This window comes from Lissotriton vulgaris, chromosome 1_1 (genome assembly GCF_964263255.1).
Source record: "Lissotriton vulgaris chromosome 1_1, aLisVul1.2, whole genome shotgun sequence".
Taxonomy (NCBI): Eukaryota; Metazoa; Chordata; class Amphibia; order Caudata; family Salamandridae; genus Lissotriton; species Lissotriton vulgaris.
The window spans coordinates 305,422,391-305,445,313 of NC_141685.1; the positions used below are offsets into that span (position 1 = coordinate 305,422,391).

The 22,923-nt window shown below is 44.5% G+C and overlaps 1 protein-coding gene across 1 annotated transcript in view; it reads right to left on the reverse strand.

The window, feature by feature from the left end:
• POMGNT1 (protein O-linked mannose N-acetylglucosaminyltransferase 1 (beta 1,2-)) overlaps positions 1 to 22,923 on the reverse strand; it is a 227,840-nt gene that overhangs the window by 171,186 nt on the left and 33,731 nt on the right. The window contains exons 2-4 of the mRNA XM_086952341.1: positions 20,738 to 20,843; positions 12,290 to 12,405; positions 1,785 to 1,850 (exon numbers count right to left, since the gene is read on the reverse strand). Coding sequence (XP_086808467.1) covers positions 1,785 to 1,850; positions 12,290 to 12,405; positions 20,738 to 20,843 — 288 coding nt within the window. The remainder of the gene's footprint in view (positions 1 to 1,784; positions 1,851 to 12,289; positions 12,406 to 20,737; positions 20,844 to 22,923) is intronic.

Below are 22,923 nucleotides of genomic sequence, written 5' to 3' on the forward strand. Positions count from 1 at the left end.
TTACGGTATGAATTAAGCTTCTGGCTAAACCCTTAACTAGGTTAACTTAGGGTGAAGTTGGTAACATGGGTTAAGTTTAGGCTTAGTGTTACAGCTAGAGCTAAGCAGGAGTTAAATGCTGATATTTGCATTATGAGTGAAAATTAGGGGAAGGGGCTTAACTGCTTTGGGTAAATGGTTGGGTTCGCATTAAAGCTGGGTATGGTGCTTTTGAGCATGAATGATTCCCTGAAGTGCCATTTGAAAAGCTTTGATTTCAAACTATTTGCCTGGTACATAGACAGTGTTAAAATTCAGAGCATAGTGGACAGATGGTGAAGAGAGCTCGTGACGGCAAAATGTGTGTGGATTTTATTAACTTAACACCTTATGAAAGAATAATATGCGTAAATCCTATATTCTGGAAAGGGTCCAAAGGCACTATTAACAGTTTTTTTTAAATGACGAATGGCAGCATGTTTTCTGTGTTTACTTCCAAACTCTTGAAAGTATCCAGTAATTACCAATTGAAGGAAAATAAGTACGCGGCAAAAGAAACAAATATTTAAATACACACTTTACATACTTACTGATGGTTCCAGAAACGTTTTGAAAAGGGAGGGTTATGCTGCCTACATTTGAAATTTAAGGGTAAAATTATTTCTTACGGTTGAAACATACCAACACACCAACACTGATTCCCGATTTTTCACAGCGTGGTTATAACCTATTAAACCATGGGAACTTTTTTTTGCTACAGATACAGGCTTTTTAGTATCTGGTAATACACATATGTGATAGCAGTCACCTGTTTTATTGGGCACTTGTGGTTTAGCAGTGCTAGTGGCATGGGCAAACAGGAATATATCCACTACTTCCCACTTTCGTCTGGTATGAGTACTTGCTTTATTACTAAGAAAAACAACTTCCAATATTCCACTAATCTGGCAGCTGTTTCTAAAGTACGTTAGGAATACCTGGTGGTACAAAGAAAGAAACATAACTGCAAAAGCTAAGATAAAGTGTTCAGTCATGAGACTTGTGAGGTCAGTTGGGCTCAGGTGCTAGAGAATGTGTGAGGAACTAGAATCATCTATTAGGTGAATAATATCAAGAATACAAAAAGCAATTATAGGACTCACTATAAAGAAGTTATCAGAGGAATGCCTATGATCATATTGGTGGTATAGATGATTTGGGTAAGTGAAATTAACATATTTTTTTTAAAAATGTGTTATGTTTTTCATACGGCATACTTTATATTTTAGGACGAAAAATGAATGAGAAGAAAACGCTATAGGATTTAAAAACAATTGAAAAGAAACTGAAAGTAATTTAAATATATGAAATTAATTATGGAATAAGGCTATAGTTTTAGAATAGTATTCGTGAATTAAAAATAAGCAGAATATATATTAACATATGAATGTATTTGGAAAGCTAATTTAAATTGAAAAAAGTAAACCGTAATTTCTCCACCAAAGCGTCCTGGAAAAAAGCGCACCTTGCAGTCTGTTGTAGAAATCCACTTGATAATACAGCTACCGGGCCCTTTTTTTGCTCAATTTGCTCTACATAATGATGTTTTGTGATCACTATTAAAATGTATTTTCAAGTATATGTGAATAACCTTTACACAAAAAAACCTACCAAGTGCAATAACAATAAAAATAAATAGATCCTATTCTATAAAATGGCTTTCTGGATGTAGAGGACTGCCAACCAAAAGACTCCCTGATATCTGAGAAACATAACTTATAAAACATTATTAAATAATTTTTTTTTTTTTTAAAACAAACACTTACTGAAGCTTGATTTAGGACAATTACATGAATTCCACGTCCTTGTTCATGAGCCTCGTCTTCCAAGACCTACAAAAGTTTCAAAACAGTTAGATCTCTCCTGCAGGACTGTCAGCGTTCAGTGTCTTCCTAAATAGTAGTCTATAACTCCGTAAAGTCTGCCAATGTTTGATGAAACAGGTGTCAGAAATGTACAGCTGTAATCCATATCACATGCAAAAGAATACCGTGCACAAGTTATGTAGTGCTGAAGAAACAGGATTCTTGTTTTGAATATGGTTAGGGTTTTGTATCAAAAATAATTTCCAACAAAAACATTGATCAATGGTCAATATTTCCCTTATTTTCACTGGGAGTCAGTGAGTACAGGTTTAATAGGTAGCACATATAAGGACAATTTGCTACAATAGCGATTCTGCATTAAATGTCAATGCAACAATGCTCTATGGGGCAGTGCTCACCTACCTCACCAGACTAATCCCATTATAGAGGCAAGATAGAAACCTAATGTCAGGGCGAAAGATCATCTATTTATCTTAGTAGCTAAAATAAGGAATATGCTACTTACCAGTAGGCATCTGTTCTTGGCATGGAGGGCTGCAGAGTGGTAATTTATGAATAGATCGCCATCTGGTGTTGGGCTCGGATGATTGCACTTGTTTTTCTCTTGGAGAAGTCTTTTGTCGTCACGAGACTGGTGACTCCTCCTTTGGGTGCTATTGGGCATGGGCATCGGCTCCATCCTTAGATTGTTTTAACATAGTAGGGTTAGATGGAGTAGTATGATAGAAATGCCCATGTAAGTGTATCTAAATAAGATAGTGTTGGAACAGACACAGGTTTCCGGGGAGGCTGGGAGGGCATGTACCACTCTGCAGCCCTCTATGCCAAGAACAGATGCATACTGGTAAGTATCATATTCCGTTCGAGGCATATGGGCGGCAGATGGTACATTATGAATAGACTACATAGCAGTTATCTCCCTAGCGGTGGCCACCAGTGTCTGTTGCAACATTCTGAGATAAAGTCTTTAGTACAGCTTGTCCCACTCTAGCCTGTTGTGTTGCTTGCACATCTACACAGTAGTGTTTTGTGAAGGTATGCGGTGTAACCCAGGTAGCTGTTTTGCATATGTCATCCAGGGGAATGTTTCCAAAGAATGCCATAGATGCTCCCAGTTCACGTGTAGAGTGAGCTCTAGGAGGAACAGTTAATGTCCTCTTTGCTTTTAAGTAGCATATTTGTATACATTTTACAATCCACCTGGCAATGCCTGCTTTAGAGATAGGATTGCCCTTATGTGTAGGAGAAAACACTACAAATAGTTGTTTTGTCTTTCTGAAAGTTTGTGTTCTTTCTATGTAGTACAATATTGCCCTTCTGACATCTAATGTATGTAGGGCGCTTTCTGCTACCGTCTGTGGTTTTGGAAAGAATACTGGTAGTTCCACTGGCTGGTTGATGTGGAATGCTGAAATTACTTTAGGCAAGAATTTTGGGTTTGTTCTAAGAACCACTTTATTTTGGTGTAGCTGCATAAATGGTTCTTGTATTGTAAATGCTTGCAACTCGCTTACTCTTCTGAGTGAAGTAATAGCTGTAAGAAAGGCAACCTTCCATGTGAGGAATTGTATTTCACACCTATGCATAGGTTCGAAAGGTGGTCCCATTAGTCTGGTAAGTACTATGTTGAGATTCCAGACTGGGGCAGGTGGTAGTCTTGGTGGAATGACTCTTGAGTCCTTCCATGAAAGCTTTTATTGCTGGTACTTTAAACAGGGAAAGATGTTGCCTGTTTTGTAGGTACGCCTCTATCGCTGCAAGATGTACCCTAATAGAGGTGTAGGCAAGGTTACATTGCTGCAAGTGTAGTAAATAGCAAATAATCTGTTTAGTGGATGCGTACAGAGGGTTGATGTTGTAACTGTTACAGTGTACAGCAAACCTTTTCCACTTTGCTGCATAGCATGCTCTGGTGGTAGGACGTCTTGCTTGCTTAATGATTTCCATACAGTCTGGAGGTAAATCTAAGTATCCAAATTCTATGACCTCAGGAGCCAGATCGCTAGGTTCAATTGTTTGGGATCTGGGTGCATTATTTCTCCATGGTTCTGTGTAAGGTGCATGGGTAATAATCAAAGCTTTTGATGTGGCACCTGTGAGAGTTGCAGTAGCGTGGTGAACCACGGCTGTCTTGCCCACGTGGGTGCTACTAGTATCATTGTCATTGAATGTTGTTGCAGTTTCCGAACCACTAATGGAACTAGTGGGAGAGGGGGAAAAGCGTAAGCAAATTTGTTGGACCAATTTATCCATAGCGCATTGCCCTGGGACAGGTGGTGTGGGTACTTGGATGCAAAGTTTTGGCATTTTGCGTTCTGATGAGTGGCAAAGAGATCTATCTCTGGTTGTCCCCATCTTTGGAAGAGTGGTTGCAGTATTTGGTTGTGCAGTTCCCATTCGTGTATTTGTTCTGACTCTCTGCTTAGGATGTCTGCTATCGGATTTTGAACTCCTGGTAGGTGTTCGGCTAACAGATAGATCTTTTGAGGAATGGCCCATCTCCAAATGTCCTTTGCTAGTCTGGATAGTTGGAGAGAGTGTTCCCCCCCCCCTGTTTTTGAATATAATACATTGCAGTCATGTTGTCTGTTCTGATCAGGACTGCTTTGTTGAGGATTTGCATCTGGAAAGCTTTTAATGCTAGAAACACTGCTAGTAGTTCCAGATAATTGATGTGCAGTCTTTTTTGCTGTACACGCCATTTCCCCTGTACTGTATATTTCTCCATATGTGCTCCCCATACGGTGAGCGATGTATCCGCTGTTAGTATCACCTGTGGAATCGGTTCTAGGAACGACCGTCCCTTGGAAATGTTTGTTGTGTTCCACCACTTCAGAGAGCGATGTGTGCGGTCGTCTACCAACACCAGATCTGTAATCTGACCTAGAGCCTGATTCCACTGTGTCGCTAGACACTCTTGCAGTGGACGCATTTGTAGTCTGGCATATGGTATAAGCAGTATGCATGACGACATCATCCCTAACAGCTGCATGAACACTCGAGCTGTTAGTGAGTGTTGTGGTTGAAATTTTTGGATCAACGTGATCATTGCTTGGACCCTGACTGGATTGGGGTATACTTTGGCTTTTTCTGTGTTATAGTAGCCCCTAGGTATTGTTGAATTTTGTTTGGTTGTAGGTGGGATTTTCTGTAGTTCACCGTAAACCCTAGCTGGTGCAGCAATTGAATGGTCTTCTGTGTGTTCTGAAGACTTTCTTCCTGTGACTTGGCTTTTATTAGCCAATCGTCCGAGTAAGGGAAGACATGTATTTCTTGTCTTCTTAGGTGTGCTGCAACTACTGCTAGGCATTTTGTGAACACCCTTGGTGCTGTTGTGACCCCAAATGGAAGGACTTTGAACTGATAATGTTGTCCTTCTACTACAACCCTGAGGTATTTTCTGTGGGCTTTGTGAATTGGGATGTGAAAGTAAGCGTCTTTTAGATCCAGTGTAGAAAGAAAGTCCCCTTTCTTCAGTAAAGGAAGTACATGTTGGAGCGTGACCATGTGGAAATGTTCCGAGTTTATGTATGCATTGAGAGGTCTGAGGTCTAAGATTGGTCTTAGAGATCCGTCTTTTTTGGGGATTAGGAAGTAGAGAGTATACTCCTGTCCCTTGCTGATGTTTTGGAACCTTCTCTATGGCATGCTTTTGTAGCAGTGATAGTACTTCTTGTTTTAACAATGTTAGATGATCTTGACTCATTGGACGCTGTCTGGGGGGGATGTTTGGTGGGGTAGCTGTGAGTTCCAGGCAATAACCATGTTGGATAATTTGTCTCACCCACCTGTCTGATGTGATGTCTTCGCAGACAGGTAGGAACTGTGATAAACGTCCCCCGACCGGTGTTATATGGTCTGGGGGGAGTTGTATTAAGTCACTGTTTTGGGGTTGGGGAGTTGCGGTTGTTATTATTTCCGCGACCTCTACCCTTGTTGTTGTTACCTCTAGAATTACCTCTGGGTGATGTTGGTGTAAAAGAGGTAGATTGTTGGCTTGTGCCTGCATTTTTTGACCCCCCTCTATAGGTGGACCTACGAAAAGAACCCCTTTGAGTTGGCTGTTAAGTGCTCCCATTGATTTAGCCGTTTGTGTCTTTTTTTAATCTTTTCTAAGGTCTCATCTGTTCCTGAGCCGAAAAGTGTTTTTTGGTCAAAAGGTTGGTTCAATAAAGATGTTTGTACTTCTTGTTTGAACCCTGAGACCCTAAGCCATGCATGTCTTCTTAACATGATACTGGTGTTGATGGATCTTGCTGCAGTGTCTGCTGCGTCTAAGGCGCACTTAATGGAAGTGTTAGTTATGATCTTCCCTTCCTGTATGAGCTGGTCTGGCCTTTTTTGATGTTCCTTATGGAGATGTGTGATGAGCTTTTCTAACTCATCTTACTGCGCTCTATCATAACGTGCCAGTGGCGCTTGTGTATTAGCTATGCGCCAGCTGTTTGCTGCTTGGGATGCTACCCTTTTGCCTGATACATCTATTAGCTTGGACTCTTTATCAGGAGGAGGGGCTTCTCCTGTAGATAATGAATTTGCTCTTTTACGAGCGTTTGTAACTACAAGCGAGTCCAGAGGTACTTGTCCTTTGATAAATATTGGGTCCTTTGGGGCTGCCTTATATTTTTTATCAATTCTTGGGTTTAATACCCTAGCCCTCACAGGGTCTTTGAATATATCTGCTGTGTGATTGAGAAGACCCTTTAGCATAGGTAGTGTGCCTGATGTTCTTTGTGCAGCAGGTAGCGTTTCTAAAAGGAAATCCTCTATTTGAGGTTCTGTATGTAAATCTACTTTATGGTATTTAGCTGCCCTATTAATCAACTGCACAAAATCTGTATTATCATCAGGTGGTGAAGGTTTTGAGGGGTATAATTGTGGGTCGTTATCGTCTGACCCTGGATCATAATTTTCCCATGGGTCTTCCTCATCTGGGATAGTGTCGTCATCTCCATGAGGTTCTCCCTCCCCTGCATCACTGTCTACATCTGTTTGAGGTGTAGATGGTCTTGGTGTAGAAGGTGGAGGAATAGTTGGCCTAGTGTGAGTAATAGGAGAAGAGGGTGAGTCTCTAGGCTGAGGAGAAAGAGGGGGAGTTGTGTTTGTCCCCATTGTTCTCTTCTTAGGAGGAGGAGCTTTGTCATCTAGTTCATTCTTCCTCTTTTTCGGTGATTTTGTCACCACTTTGCAAGTTTGCGGATCGATAAACAAAGTCTTTTGTTTTGGATCTGCCTGCTGCTCCTGTGTCGGTACCGAAGTTTTTGGTTCCGAAAGGTGCCTTTGCTTCTGACCGTCAATGTTCTGCGTTTTTGGCACCGAGAATTTGCTCGATTCCGATTTTTTCGGTGTCTAGTAACTGTTCGACGTCGAAGCATGTTTCGGTTTCGACATGGAATGTTTCGAAGCCGAGCTTTCCTTTGTATGGAGCTTCGGTGTCGAAGTCGATGTCGACCGTTTCTCGGATCCGACATGGTGGGAGGCCGAGAGTTTCGGTTTCTGTTTCCGATTCGTTGCCGGGCCCGAAGGCGGGGCGTCGGAAACTTTTTTTCGGTGGTCTGACCGGGCTCGAAGGCGGGGTTGGTACCACAGGGGGTCGGTTTTTTGGTAAAGGGACGTTGTCACTCACGGTTTGTTGAAAGTCGATTTCCTCGACATCAGACACGTCCCCTTCCGACCTCGACTCGTCTTCATGTTCCTCTTCTTCTTCTTCGAGGTGTTGGTCTTCGAACAGCTCTGGGATTGCCTCCGACTGCATTCTTGAAACCTCGTGTCTTCGGGCTCGACGGTTTCTAATCGTCGACTTGGTGGAGAATGCTGCGCATGCCTCGCAGTCCCTGGATTCGTGTTCAGGTGATAGGCAGAGATTGCACACCTCGTGTAGGTCCTTGTGTGGGAACTTAGCACCACACGTTGGACATTTCTTAAATGGAGTCCTTTCCATGGACTCCGGACTAGACTACGTCGAGAAAGGCCTCCTGGTCTCGTCGACGTAGAAGAAAATGTTTTATTGTTGGAGTCGAAACGCGTCGGAATGGAAATGAAATCGCGTTCGATGACAATACCGTCGAATTGGAAAGGGAATACGCGCCGAAATATCACTTTTCTTCGAAGTCGATCTGGAGCGTTTCGATCTTCATCCGAACCCGATGGCGGAAAAAAACGATCTAAGGATGGAGCCGATGCACATGCGCAATAGCACCCAAAGGAGGAGTCACCAGTCTCGTGACGACAAAAGACTTCTCCAAGAGAAAAACAAGTGCAATCATCCGAGCCCAACACCAGATGGCGATCTATTCATAATTTACCATCTGCAGCCCATATGCCTCGAACACAAGTATTTGCAATGCAATAGGTCTCACAGTTACATGAGTTTGAGCTATTGGCATTGTTAATGACAAAGCCTTTTATTTATGTTTTGGTTTTTAGAGCTTAAGTCTAAGGCATTGTCATTTACAATGCCAATAGGTCAAACTCTTGGTAATGCGAGACCTATTGCATTCCAAATGCTTGTTTTGTTTATGAAGTTTTATATAGTACGAACTAGACCCGAAGGTATAGGAGCGCTTTATATGAGCATCAGTTGCGTTTCAACCAGACAGATTCATTCGCAAAATGGTAGCTGCGCACATAAAGTTGAAAAAAAGTGAAAGTACAAATTTATTGTACTGATGGAAAAAAAATGATAAATTGCTACTGGAGGCTTGTAGGTGCAGTTCTGCAGGTCAGTCATATCTTTTGTGGTGGGTGCAGTCTGTCTGCTGAACTAGAGTACGCGGGGTGGGGGGAAATAAATCGATGCTGCTTTAGATTGCCTCTAGGTGTTGGAAACGGATGATACTACAAACTCTTTTTCAGGCAGAGTCGACATTTGGTGAAGAACCGTCGCTGCAGAGCTATTGATTACCTCTTGGCGCTCCAATGGAAGACTGGGAAGTACTGCAAACTCCTGACCAGGGCAACAACTGTCTCTAAAACTATCAGGCAGTGAACGACTATGCTGGATCTCACAGCCAATCGCAAACTCACAGTTCAACACCGCGCATACTGACCCAATGAACAAAAAACAATTCTGTCCCTAGTTGTAGTTACACAGCCTCTCTACAGTGACCTTGTTTTACCACAACCAATACATTGTTTCCTTATACCTTACTGTGGCACCTCTACTTCTGGCTTCTGCTGCCGAGTAGTGGGGGCGGGTCAGGGGGTGTCATGTGAGTCCGGGGACGCAGCAGTGCTGGAAGGCACAGAGCGCGTCCGATACACAGAAAGTGAAAGTACGGTATGCCACGTTGTTAAAAAGTATAAAATCAATGTTTGCAAGTTCTTTTTGGTGATGTGCGCATAAGAAAACAAAAGTGCTGCCACCACTTTACATATTTAGCATGGTGTGCACGCTATTAAAGGGAAAGCATGCCTGACCCGCTGTCAACGATTAAAAACAATAAACAAAAGAAAAGCACATCCGCCATTATCTCATCTGAAACCTGACCTAACAAAAATAAGTACTGGCACAGACGACAGGTTGGGATGGGTAGAGTAGAGAGGGTAGTGTACTGTTAGGATGGGTGGGCTAGGAGCCAGGTGTCCAGAGGGAGGAAACGGGATATGATTGGACGCAGCGGCAGAGCCTTGGGTGCAAGGAAGGTAAGAGGTTGGAACAGCAAAGCTGAGTGGGTGGGGGAGTAAAGTTATTGAAACTATGGAAGCAAAGCCTAGCGTGTGCGTCTGTGTGTGTGTGTGCGCGGTGGGGGGGGGGGGGGTTCAGGGTTACAGGCATCAGAGCCGGGTATGCACAGATAGTGCAAGGCTACAGAGCAGACTGGTGAAGCAGATAAGACGTGTGGCGCTGGGGAAGGGGGAGCGTTGACGGTGCTGTTTTTAAACAAGCCCGTCAGAGGTCCGTGAACTCTGCTGCTTCCGTCTTTTTTCTGCTGCACAAAAAACATTGACTCGCGAGGAGCAAGGGGCGAGGCTGCGACTGAAAAAAGAATGTTGCTGTCGTGTACTGCCTGTGTAGGCATGAAGGCACCGTGAAAACGTGCAGCGAAAAAACTGCGAGTTAAGTAGCAAACAGTGAGCTAACTAACATCTACAAGACCGGCGTGATCTGCGGCTCGCCCACTCCCTCGCGAAAGTGAAAACGTGGGAGAGCACGAGAACAGACGTGCGCGTTCACCGCCCATGTCTGCTAAAGCGCGCGTTCACACCCATTGTCTGCAATGGGTTTTTAAGCTAGTGCACATCTACTGTCCCACTTCGCAGCCTACACAGCGACAATAAGACTCGCTTCCCGAGCAGCTCTATGCGCTGCATTGCGAGGTGAGACCTAAAAATATGCATAAGCTTTCTCTTAAATTATTCTCCTCTAGTTCTAAGAATGCAAAACTGCTTTGATTTTTGCAAATTAACAAAAGAGTAACATACAATCTACATAGTTTAGTCGTGTATCAAGAGGGAGAGGGAGGACCAGATAGCTAGCCCGTATCCCCGTTTTATATATAATTTGATCAAAAAGAGACTAGCTAAGGTAGGGGGAGGGGTTTATTTAAACAGAATTCTAGTTTAAAGGTATTAGTGACTCAATTTTGTTTTGTCAGAAGGTTGTGGCACCTGGTAGGTGTGCTCATGAAGCCCTCACCCACCAACCTAGTTGGTGGCATGCTTCATCATCGGGCCCACCCAGTGACACCTAACGTGTCCCGGGTGTGCTACGACGCCTGGTGACAGCGGAGCAGGTATATCACTGTGTGTGCGCTGAAGGATGTTTTGAATGTGAGTTAAAACGGCTTGGCGGTGGTCCCAGTACCCGAAGGTAGAGCAGACTTTATTACCTGGGCCACCGTCAGCGGTTAAAAATAAGGCAGGTGAACGTTAGAGGCGAGTTACGACCTCCCACGTCCTTGGTAGGTCAACATGTTTCAGCCAGTGCCTTATGATTATGCTGGCTTTCTTCAGGACAATTAAAAAGTGTGTGTAATTAAAATTAAAACTAGTGGACGTGTGATACAGGCTATGTGTCTACACGCCCTAAAGTGTATCTATGTGTGAGAGGGGGGGGATTCCCTTCTCAAGATCACGCTAGTTTTAAGGATAGTTTCTTCAAGGTTATTGAAGAGGCAGAACCGGTTCTGCGAAGGAGGCACTACAGGTCCACAGCAGGCTCTGGTCAGCAATCCTGATCAACCAATCTGCCTCTTCAATAACCTTGAAGAAACTATCCTTAAAACTAGCGTGGTCTTGAGAAGGGAATCCCCCCCCCCTCTCACACATAGATACACTTTAGGGCGTGTAGACACATAGTCTGTATCACACGTCCACTAGTTTTAATTATACACACTTTTTAATTGTCCTGAAGAAAGCCAGCATAATCATAAGGCACTGGCTGAAATCTACATAGTTTGGCAGCAGCCATTTAACAGTTTACGTACACATGTAATCACAGTTTCTTTAGGTTTCCAGTTCCAGTAAAATGAAGATGGTTTCGAAAGTTTCTATTGTCAGAGTGTGCCTGTTTAGACGCTCTGAATCAGGTTCTTGCTATTTTTCTAGTAAGAAAGATGAATGCAGAGGCTGAGCCGAATATATTCTTGTAGAAAAAGTTAGCTACATTCCATTTCACCTCTGACCCACAAAAGCTTGTTTCACTCCATGAGCACAACCAGCACTGGTAAATGAGAATCAGTTGAAATTCACTCTTAATACAAATCTATTTCAGGCAATAGCCTAATCTCCCAAGACTTACATTACGCTTGGTTGCCCGCATAGGCCCTCCTTTAAAGGAGAACTAAAATCAGGGTAAATCTAAGGACAGAAATAGTGTTACTGCACAGCATTACTTCTTGATACAGAGCTGTGTGTTGGATAAATGTGAAATATCTTGCAGTTAATTCATATTTTGTGTTAATTTCCACTCTGACAGAGGTTTGCTGCTGTTAACAAATCACTAAATTTCAGCTATGGGATGTGATTCACGGTATCAGTTTAAACCAATATTAATAGCTGAAATGCGTCATACTCAGGTGTGACATTAATGCAGCGAGCTAAATGTTATTAAAAACAATGTAACCACCTTTTGTCAGATGAGGCATAAGGGGCGTTTGAAAAATTCTCTTTGACGAAGGGAATGGCATATTTATGGGCAGCCTCAGCAGAGATGTGTCACGACTGTCAAGCCTACTGTGAGTGTGTACTCCCTTTACTCTCAAACAACGTAGTTGGTGCAAAATAGACGTAAAGACCAGAAAAACTTGTCCACAGACCAGTCCAACAGTGAAAATGTGGGATTCTTTAAAGCCTTAATTTGTGCCGGCCTTTTATTTGCATAGCCAAGGAGCTATGATTGACACAGACATGTTTGTTTTAAACCGCATCAAACAGCTAATAGTCTATAGGGAAAACATGCATATACATTTTCATAAATGATCTTACTAATAGAACTCACTTACTGTTGTGCCGTCCACTGCCACATACACCTTCGATCGGCTGGAGTAGACTTCAATGTCCAGGACCTTTCTTCCTCGAGCTGGGTGTCGAGGAGCCTCCATATTTTGTGCCACTTCATCTAATAAGAATATGGGGAGACATTATATGAAAAGATGGCTTTGCAGACGTGCTCACACTTGGACAATACACGAGAGGACCGAAAGTGCAGAGGGACAGTCAGCAAAGGAAAACAGAGAATGGAGGGTGTGAATTACTGCTGAAACAAAGATAGGACTGGGAGAGGTTTAAAAATGAGAGCGGGTGGGAATGTTACATGAACCATTAACTTTAGTGTGTCGTTAAAATAGATCTAGTTATCAGTATGAATCCTTATCAATAATAGCAAGTGACGGTTCAGAGTTGCAGGTTTCCAATGCACCTGTCCAGATAGCCTCCAGAATGCATCCCCGATTTACCAAAGACATTAAGGTGCAAGCGAGTTAATCTTCACTACCAGCACTGCTAGGCTTGGGTTCGGTGAAGAGCAGCACACAGGAGCATACTTCTGCCATCTTATCTGATGGGGAGCCCCTCAGATGCAAAGGAGCCCAACTGGACTCTGGAGGCTATCCCCTCATCTAAGATAGTCAGGCATCAACGCTATGAGAAGGAGTGATCTCAGACAAAGCTTTATGACAAAGTAATGGGATTTGCCAGCCAGAGAAAGAGATAATATTTCAAAGTTCACACCTGGTTACAACAAGAGAGAGCCAAATGTGGCAGAGTATGTAGAGCTGGGGGATGAAGATTCAGTGACGAGGAGGGGATACCCAAGTGAGGGACAGAAATTGAAGATACCATTGCTCCATCTGCCCTCAGTATCTTAGCGCCTGGATCGCTCATGGTAGCTGCAGGCAGCATCAGAGGCGAACTACTGTGCTTAATTCTGCTAAAGAAAATGTAACCACTAACAACAGGTACAGCTTTCAAGTTATGGTGTTGAAGGAGGCTGACCTAAACAGGACCATGGCAAAGGATGCGGACCAAAAGCCCCTATATGTGCTATTAGCTCTGGGAAGCCCGCAGGTAGCCATGCGCTTAAGAAATGCCGATTCATTTATTTATTCATTCATGCATGTGCATACTTTGATATTTAAGAGATGAGGTGTGGCAGACAGCAAGACCTAAAAACAAAGCAAATCTTGTGCATAAATGAAGTGAGGGGATTGTTTCAAGTGTTTACCACTACGAGTTCACATATAATTTACATGGGTCACTGAGACATGTGCTTATCATTTAACTAGCTTGTTTTGATTTCGGATTAATAAGAGACTTTGCTGGTTCAACTGCACAGACACCGGCAAGCCTCCACAAATATGCCTTACCAAAATACTCATTTCATGTGTTAAATTAAACCCCTGCAAAAATATGTTCCCATCTGCATGAGTTATTTACTGGCAATAATCTGTTTGAAAGGGACGCCTTTACTGTTCCATCTTAGGTGCTCATATAATTCCGATTTGGAAGGAGAAGTGTAGGAAACTGCCCCTTTTTGACATGGTTACCCCATGTTTTGCTTGGTATTTGATGAAATTGTGAATGAAAGGCACTGGTAACCAGGTCCTTAGTGCCAGTGCTCTTCCCGAAAATAAGGTAACTGTTCCATTGTACCCCCAATTGGCAAAACCTTTAGCACCTCTGTAAGGCCCTAGTAAATGGTACCCCTGGTACCTAGGGCATGGGTGCGAAAGAGGGTCCCTAAAAGCTAAAGTATGTATTGTGCCACATTAAGAGCCCCATGCCCCCCAAACTCATTCAGACTGCCATTGCAGACAGAATGAAATGGTGCAAAAAAGTGTGAAAACAAGACATGGCACACACCCTGTGTGCCATGCCCACAGACACTGCATGCAATATATGTAATTCACTCCTACAACATAGCCCTAAGGCAAGATGCATTATAGTAGGTTATGTTTCATACAGGTGCCAGATATAGGCTCAGGTAGTAACCAGACCTTTCAGCTATATACCCCTGCCATTACACTACATAACTGTTCTTGGTACTGACCTTTTACCTTGTTACGGTACTGCTTAAATGACTTGGGGTGTTCTCCAAAAACTAGCCTCATTTATTGTGCATGAGTATTCTTGGAATCTCAGCAGGACTACCATCTTCTGCATAATAACTACATGTAAGGGTCATTCCTTCCGTCATCCTAGTCCAACATGACACAGCAAGGTAGATCGCCTGAGGGTACCACTTTGGGTAAATACCATTATCTTTGCTGAGGCAGGGAAAGGAGAAAAAGGATTTCCAAGCGGACACACTGACGCAAGACGCTGAGGTTCCTGCATACAGACACTCTCGTCTGACATCCCTCACGGGGTGTCCATTTCGAGACCAAGACGGGGTCCCACGGTCTCTCACTTTAGGTAATGGGATTGGCTTTATCCTAGGGGGGATTCTTGGCTCTACACGTACATACATGCTAGGTACACTTAGGTACATCTAGCTAGGGTTGCATCCCAGGAGTACACGGTATTGTCATGCACTTATATGCTTGCATAAATTCATTGTTTTAACACGATGGTATGATTCTACCATCCTTTTACTCTGTTGGTGCTTGTAATCATTTATATCGGTTTCTGTCTTATGGTTGTCTCAGCACACCTCTTTTACACTAGAATGACGCTGGTTCAATAAATGCTTATTGAAAACAACCCTACTGTTTGTCCTGTGTTTTCTCTCTAAGACAAAGTAAGCATGAGTGACTGAGCAAAAAGTACTGTACTGTTTCCATGATTCTGAGGGTTTAGGGTTGTCATGTTCGATAGTTTCCAAGAACTATTCTCTCCTTGGTAAGAGGAGTTTACAGTGGCTAACATACCCGGTGAGGGTGTCTGGAATCAGTCTGGACACCAACCCCACAGTCTATGTTCTCTAAATGTGCAGATCCTATATAGGTTTATAGGAACTGTACAACAATTACATGACAGGACATATCTGCATTAGCAGATATACCCCTGTGCTGTCTAGTTCATTTACTATATAGTACAAGTGAACAGAGAAGCCATCTCTAGTATATGCACTGGTCATTACGAGATACCCAGTTACATGATGGCTTCACTGCAACCTATGGTGCTTGGTATCAAACACTTTTTATTAATGACTCGATACTGATGGCAGTAGTGGATTTATTAAGACCTGCACCTAGAGGGAACCCTAGAAATGCCCACTGAAAATCCACCAGCCTCTTAGTGTGCTGACTGAAATCGACCAGCATGCCACCACAGACAGGTTTCTGACCCCTGCAGGTGAAAGCCAGTGTGCTCAGAGGTCAGAAACAATGCCTACTCTGGTAGGAGGTTTTTACACCTCCTCCAGCAGGATGGCTTGTGATTCAGCAGGTCAAGGCCAGGTGCTTCAAAGTCCCTGCCACCTTCGATATATGATCCTGGCTTCCCCCAGATCTGGAATGCCAACTCCCTGCCCGGAAGCCCATCAGGCACCAGGACAGTCAGAAAATTAGTTACACACGTAGGCATGTGGCACCCGTAAGGTGTTGTACCCGTAAGGTGGGCTGCCAGATGTGCTCCACGAAAGAAGTATTGCACCATTTTGATGCAATTAGAAACACTTGGACAGGGTTATGCCCACTCCCCACAGAAAGGGATAATTTAGCGGGTGTATTAACCCCAAGGGTAAGTAGCCCATTGGCTACCACACTTCACTCCACTTAAAGCCCCGTAAATGTAGTATTTAGGTGGCTCCTGACACCAGGAACTCAGATTCTACGGACTACAGAAAAAGGACAAAGAAGAGCCAAAGAATAAGAATACGAGAACAGAGGATTACCAGTGGACTTTTGGTGCCAAACCCTTTCAGCCTGCTCCTGCCCCGACAATCACAAAGACCTGAATTGTCTTGCAGCTCTGCATCCTCCAAAAGCCTCAGACAGCTGCCAGCACTTCGTCAACCATCCAGCATCCCACTTGAAGTAGAGGAACCACTTCCCTGCAGCCACCGACTGCAGGGACTTACACCGATCTGCTGACCATTGGGTCCACCGACGCAGCAGACACCAAGTAAGAGGTCACCATGCTCCAGGTCAGATCCATCCCTCCACCAAGTTTGGAGATGCCAGGCCCCCCCAGGAGGCGCCCCACACCAATACCAGAGGTACCAGATCCCATTGCAAGCACCAAGGCTTGTTTGTGTTCAGTCCGAACACCATTGCCGCCAAAACCGTCGTGCAAGTTTAGGGACTCCACCAGAGGCCAGCTCCACATCAGAAGCAGTCTTGCTGGGTTTATTCTCCCTCTTCTGCATGTGCACCAAGAACCATGGGAGCCTCATAATTGTCGAAACACTTATGCCCTAAGTCCCCCAGCCCGAGTGCATTAAAACCAACTGTGTCTCTGTGGTCCCGAGACCCCCTCCCAAGAGCGAAGTCCCCCTTTAAGTTCTGTCAGATGGGGTCCCCAGTTCCCCCTTGCAGGATCTTTCTTACAGGTACTTTTCCCCGTTGACTACATGGCCACTTTGGCAACATTCGAGGCTACCACACATAGGCGGCTCCCCTGACACTCACAGGGTGCACTACACGGCATCACTGAGCCGAAATTGCTTTTAAAAAAATTATTTTCGAAGTTGGTTAGAAAAAATTTGTTTTACTTTTTAATTCACTCCTTGTCACAGCGCCTGGTCATATTAGCTGTTGGGGGCATTTTCGAGCCGTTTCTGGGCTCTGAATGACCTCTGGTAACCAAAGTCTAAACCGGAAGGTTCCGCCATCTTGGATTGGGAAGAGGGCATTTTGCGCTCTAGTGGGAGGGCGAACACAGGCCCTCGTGCTTCATAAATGGCCGCACTCACTCGTCAGCGCAGCGGGCGGGCGCAGCGGGCCCGTACGGACCTAGGGCCAGACATGCTGCCCAAAGCAAAGCGAGGGCCTCTCACATACTCGCAAGAACAACTTTTGTCTCTCTGCCCCAAAGCCTCCTGCCTTTGTCCGAGGAGATTGAGGATGGATGTGCTTTTCAAAGTCTGCGATCTATGTACTACGGAAAGTAAAGAGGCACAGAATGCTCCCCCCCCCAGGGAACCACTTCGACTAGCCCTCCTGAACTGTAGATCTTTACCTAGGCACTCCTTACACATCCACCATCTGATTTTGGATCATAAGCTTGATGTGCTATTTTTCTCTGAAACATGGACATCTGACAGTTCGGACTTCGACATGGTGAACGCTCTTCCCCCCGGATTTTGTATCTTCTGCCTGCACAGACCGCGAGGCAGAGGGGGCGGGCTGGCCATTATATATAGAGACACGTTGACATGTAGGGCCGCTGAAGGGTCTATCAAGGATGCGGAAAGTTGTAGATTTAAGATTCAACTGTCCCCCAACGACTCACTGTCGGGGCTGCTGATTTACCGGCCTCCGGGTAATATCAAGCAGTTTGTGAACTCTCTCCTTGAAGAGGCCCCAATGCTAATAGCGTCGGCACCCAATTTTCTCCTGCTTGGAGATTTAAACCTACATTTCGACTCAGCGGAGGATAAAGTTGCAAACGACCTAAGATCCGAACTTGGGTTGGGGAACATCACCCTCCATAATCAGGAGCCCACCCACGTCAAGGGCCACTTATTGGATACGGTGTTTTCTAATCTTCCCCTTCTCTCCATGTCACCGTCCCTGCCTCTCCCTTGGACTGATCACTTCCTGATCCCCTTTCAAATGGGTTTTGTTACAGCTCCCCCACCTCCCCCGGCAGCCACAGCACAAGTACCAGTAAGGGTATGGTCGAAACTCCCGGTCAGCGATCTTACACGCAAACTGACACATACCATCCCGGTGCTTAATAGGGATCCTATAGAGGCAGATGAGGCTTTCTGCGAATGGCTCAGCACAGCCTTAGATGCGGTACTTCCCCTGAAAATAGCCAACAGGAAGACGGGGGCCCCAAATCCTTATGGTTCACCCCAGAGCTGGGTCTTCTGAGAAAAATTTGTAAAAAGAAAGAACGTGACTGGCGGAAAAACTGGGCAGGAAACTCCAAAGAAGAGTACAGGGCAGCCATGAGAACGTATAAAGTGGCACGCAATGCCACCAAAGCGGCCTACCTTGAAAATAGGATAAAATCATTAGCCAGTTCTTCAAGGGAAACCTATAAAATTCTCAAAGAGCTGCTCAAAGTTCCAGTATCTCCAGAACCCTCAGAGGGGAGTACGGACCGCTGTAACCTTCTGGCCCAGTACTTTGACCAGAAAATTCAAAACATCATAGCCGGCCTCCCCTTGCCCCGTCAGAGCCCGTCCTTAGGGGAGAGCTGTCTGGCCACTGATAGAGTCGTGCTAGACAAGTTTGCCCCGATCACTAGGGAAGCTTTCTGTAAAGAGCTGGCCGCGCAAAAAAGTGGCTCTCCGACGGATCCCATGCCTATGTACATCCTAAAGCAGTTTATGGATGTCATAGCGGGTCCGGCAGTAGATCTACTCAACGCTTCCTTTGCCGCCGCCAAGGTCCCCCCCAGTTGGAAGCAGGCTATAGTAAAAGCCCTGCTAAAAAAAGCGGGCCTTGACCCCGCCGATTTGTCCAACTTTCGGCCAATCTCCTTACTGCCAGGGATGGGAAAGATCGCTGAGAAATGGGTCAACCGGCAACTCTCGTCCTTTTTGGAATCCAACGAGTTGTTACGGCACACCCAGACTGGCTTTCGGCCCGGTCAGGGCACTGACTCTGCGCTGATCACCATGGTAGAAGAGGGCAGGTGCATCTTAGATTCAGGAGGATCAGCAGCCCTGGTCCTCCTGGATCTGAGCGCGGCATTTGACACGGTGGATCACAAGATCTTGATCCACCGGGTGGAGGAGCTGGGAGTAAGAGGCCTGGCGCTCACCTGGCTAACGTCATTCTTGAGTGATCGAACATATCAAGTGTGCGAGGGCAACAATAGATCAGTGCCCACCCCCCTTCAGTGTGGTGTCCCGCAGGGCTCATCACTGAGCCCTACGCTTTTTAACATCTACATGGCCCCACTGGAGGGGGAGGTCGCACCCTTTGGAGTGAAACTCGAAACGTACGCGGATGACACCCAATTGATTGTTTCGCTCTCGCTCGCAGAAAACCATGGTGAGAAGTTTGCCGCCTGCCTTACCAACATCATGGCATGGATGGCAGACTCAAGACTCAAGCTTAATGCCTCCAAAACCGAGGTGATGTTGCTGGGAAATCTCTGCACCTCCCTCCCCAAATGTATGTGGCCGGCCTGCTTAGGAGATCCTCCGACCCCGAAGGGATCCATAAAAAGTCTTGGCGTCTGGCTTGAACCGGAGCTGTCGATGCACACTCAGGCGAAAAAAACCGCAGGGTGTTGCTATGGGCTGCTCCGCTCAATACGGAAAGTTTTGCCCTTACTCCCACTAGACTCCAGGAAATTGCTGGTACAGGGCCTTATTTTGTCAAGACTGGATTATAACAACGCCCTTTTCCTGGCTGCACCGGAATACACCCTGAACGTGCTCCAGAGGGCACAGAATGCAGCCGCAAGACTGCTGACGAATACACCCAGAAGAACGTCAGCGAAACCGGCCTTGAAAGCACTCCATTGGCTGCCCATAAGAGCGAGAGTGAAATTAAAAGCGCTCTGTACAGTGTTCAGAGTCCTCCAAGGCACAGGCCCTCCGATCCTCAGAGATCTGATCCGCCCTTACAAATCATCACGAACGCTCCGCTCTGGCGAGGAAAACCTGGTAGCTATCCCGAGAGCAAAAAGAGCAAGGGCCGGAGGACGCCGCTTCTCAATAAATGCGGGTCAGCTATGGAACTCCCTCCCAACATCAATGAGGAAAGAACCTAACTTGACCAGATTCCGAAAATCTCTGAAAACGTTCCTTTTCCCCCAGAATGACTAACATCTCTGGATGCGGTTCAGAGGAGGTTTGTCTGTGTGTACACGTAGCGCTGGGACGCTCAAGGGCAGCCATGCGCTTTAGAAATTCTTTTTCATTTCATTTCATTTCATTCATTTCATTTCATTACCACCACTGAAAGCCGCTCTGCACCCGGGCACCACAGGGCAGGTAAAACTAAACTCTTGGTGCTTTCTTGGACCTTGGCCTCTACTCACCTTAAGTCCAAAAGAACAGTTTTGTAAGCTGTTCGCAAGCGTCCCTATGAAGTGAATGTTTCTCCCATAGGCTAATATTATCACATTGAGGTTCCTGCCTCAAATCTGACAGCTGTCATTTTCTATAGATTCTACTGTAAAAATTGATAACGTCTAAAGTAATTACCCGATCACAAAGTTCTTGGTGTTAAAAATGTATATATATATATTTTTTTTTTTTATTGGACTTGAGCTTCTTCAGTGTGTTTCATTTATTGAATCTGTGTGTACACCAATTGCTTAAAGCCTGAATCATTGTACATGTCCCGAAATGCGAAGAAACTTCAGGTCCCGATACTCACCACTGTAGTCTTGTCCAGCATCCTCTTCGTTTGCAGCTCTCCTCGTGTCCAAGAGGAGCTTGATATTCACAATGACGGTCACAAGCAAAAACAAAACAGCTGCAGTCTATGGGGGGAAAAAAAAGACCATGAAAATGTAACCTACAGTTAAAGATTTTAATGTGTTCCAGGTATCTGCACAGAACACAAGCAGAAAAACCCTTTCATATTTAAATAGGGAGAAGCGCAAGAGAGGATGATGATACATACAGAGGCAAAATGGTACAGATGTGCACTATATGAGTGGAAGGAAGAGCAGGCACAATTCGATTAAACCGAAAAAGAGAGAAAAATAGAGGGAGAGAAAAGAGAGCGAGAGAGATGGATGATAAGTTGCTCCTAGTTAGGAGAGAAAAACAAACAAGGACTGAAAGACTCAAGGAATCTAAAAAACACAGGAGAGTTAAGGTAGTACAGGCACAATTAATCCGTATGTAGAGATCCAGGACACACTAGAGAGGTTACTACATTTGGAGAGTTTTACAGGTATTTTAATAATCGGGCATGGGGGGTGAGAAGATGGAACACAGATGTGTTAAGAGTCAAGCTGCATGTGGAACACCGTTGATAGAAGACAAGTGGGATAAGGAGGACAGGTACAGCTTTTGAAGTAACAGGCATGCCTAGGCTATTTGGAGGCAAAGGACAAGTAGGGTGTAATTTTTAAGAAGCAAATGGAGATGCCTGGATCAGACACATCGAGGGACGAGGAGGGAAACTGTGAAACTATCATGAATGTAAGGAGCACAAAGGACCAGACCTAGAAGAATCCTAAAATTGTTACTAGACATGTAGGGTCTGTGACTTGAATAATCCATGTGACCCAACTGTAATGCACTTGTCCAATAAACTGGTCTTAAACTGTGTGATTCTCAGCAAATATTTTATTTCACAGTCGCCTTTTTCTTTAATAATCACATACGAGAGCACCTTCAAATAGAAGTTCTTTTGTTTGATTTAATAGGCTAAATGCTTACTCCATAATTAAAATGTAGCCAACATAATGTAACACTTGACCCCTGACTTGACTCTAACTTCTCTAATAGCATTGTCATAAGGACAGGGACAGGATGGTTTTAAAAACTCTCCCTTTTAATATTTTAAAAATCACAATGTGGTAGCCCACTTTTATTTACAGACCGTCCTCTTCCAATGAAATGGCCACAAACCTTCCCATTGACATGCAGTTTCACTGCTAAAACTAGATCTTGTATAAACAACGTGGGGACATTTGGTTTCATCAAATATTTATCATTTGCACCAAGTAAAGCATTTGATTTGATGTTAATCCCATTAAAATCTTTGTTTCCATCAACAGTTCAAAACTTCTAAGAATTGCATTCCTAACTGATAAAATATATTTTGAAATGTTTGCACAGTTCATTCACAAGCTATTAAATGTTGTGTTAGAAAACAAAATGACAACCTAAAGCCTTTGATTTTACACTGCGTGTACACCAGCACGATCGTCAAACATTTTACTTTACTTTCTCTGCACCACTGAAGATTTTGTAAACACCAATCTCCCGGATAAAATAAGCAGCAATTTGTAAGGAGACAAACAGACATTTGACCTCTGTTTTTCAGCACTGCAAACCTGACCAGATAAAAACAAGATTTAAAGGCATCTTTATTGAGCTTTCACGTTCAGAACACCTGCTCTTTGTCAGGAGCTCTCACCACAGACCAGGCCAGAGGCCCGAAAAACTCGCCCTGATCAAATTTGACTAGCCATTGCGAATGAGAGAGAAGATTTCCTGGGGCCTGAGATGGTTGACAGAAAGACTGAGGAAATCAACACAAGGCTCGTGATGTGCATCGAGGTGCAGGAATTAGAAGGATACAGGTAGGTGGGGGGAGGGGGAGTAGGGGAGAAGAAAGCCACAGCTCCACAAGTGATTCAATAGGACACAAGTTAGGGAGCCTGTAAATACAGAGAGAAGGCATGCACAAGTTATTTGGGAGCTTCAGATAGAGGACAATATGAAGATGTGCAAAGAAAGTTTAAATCACCGGAAAGGATTCAACTACCATTCCCACTCAAAATGAAAGTGCAGGGTATATATATCAAGGAAAGTTATGAGCTAAAAAATAACTTCTTGGCTGACCGAAGAAAATAGCATTGGGGTTCAAGGTTTTGCACTGCG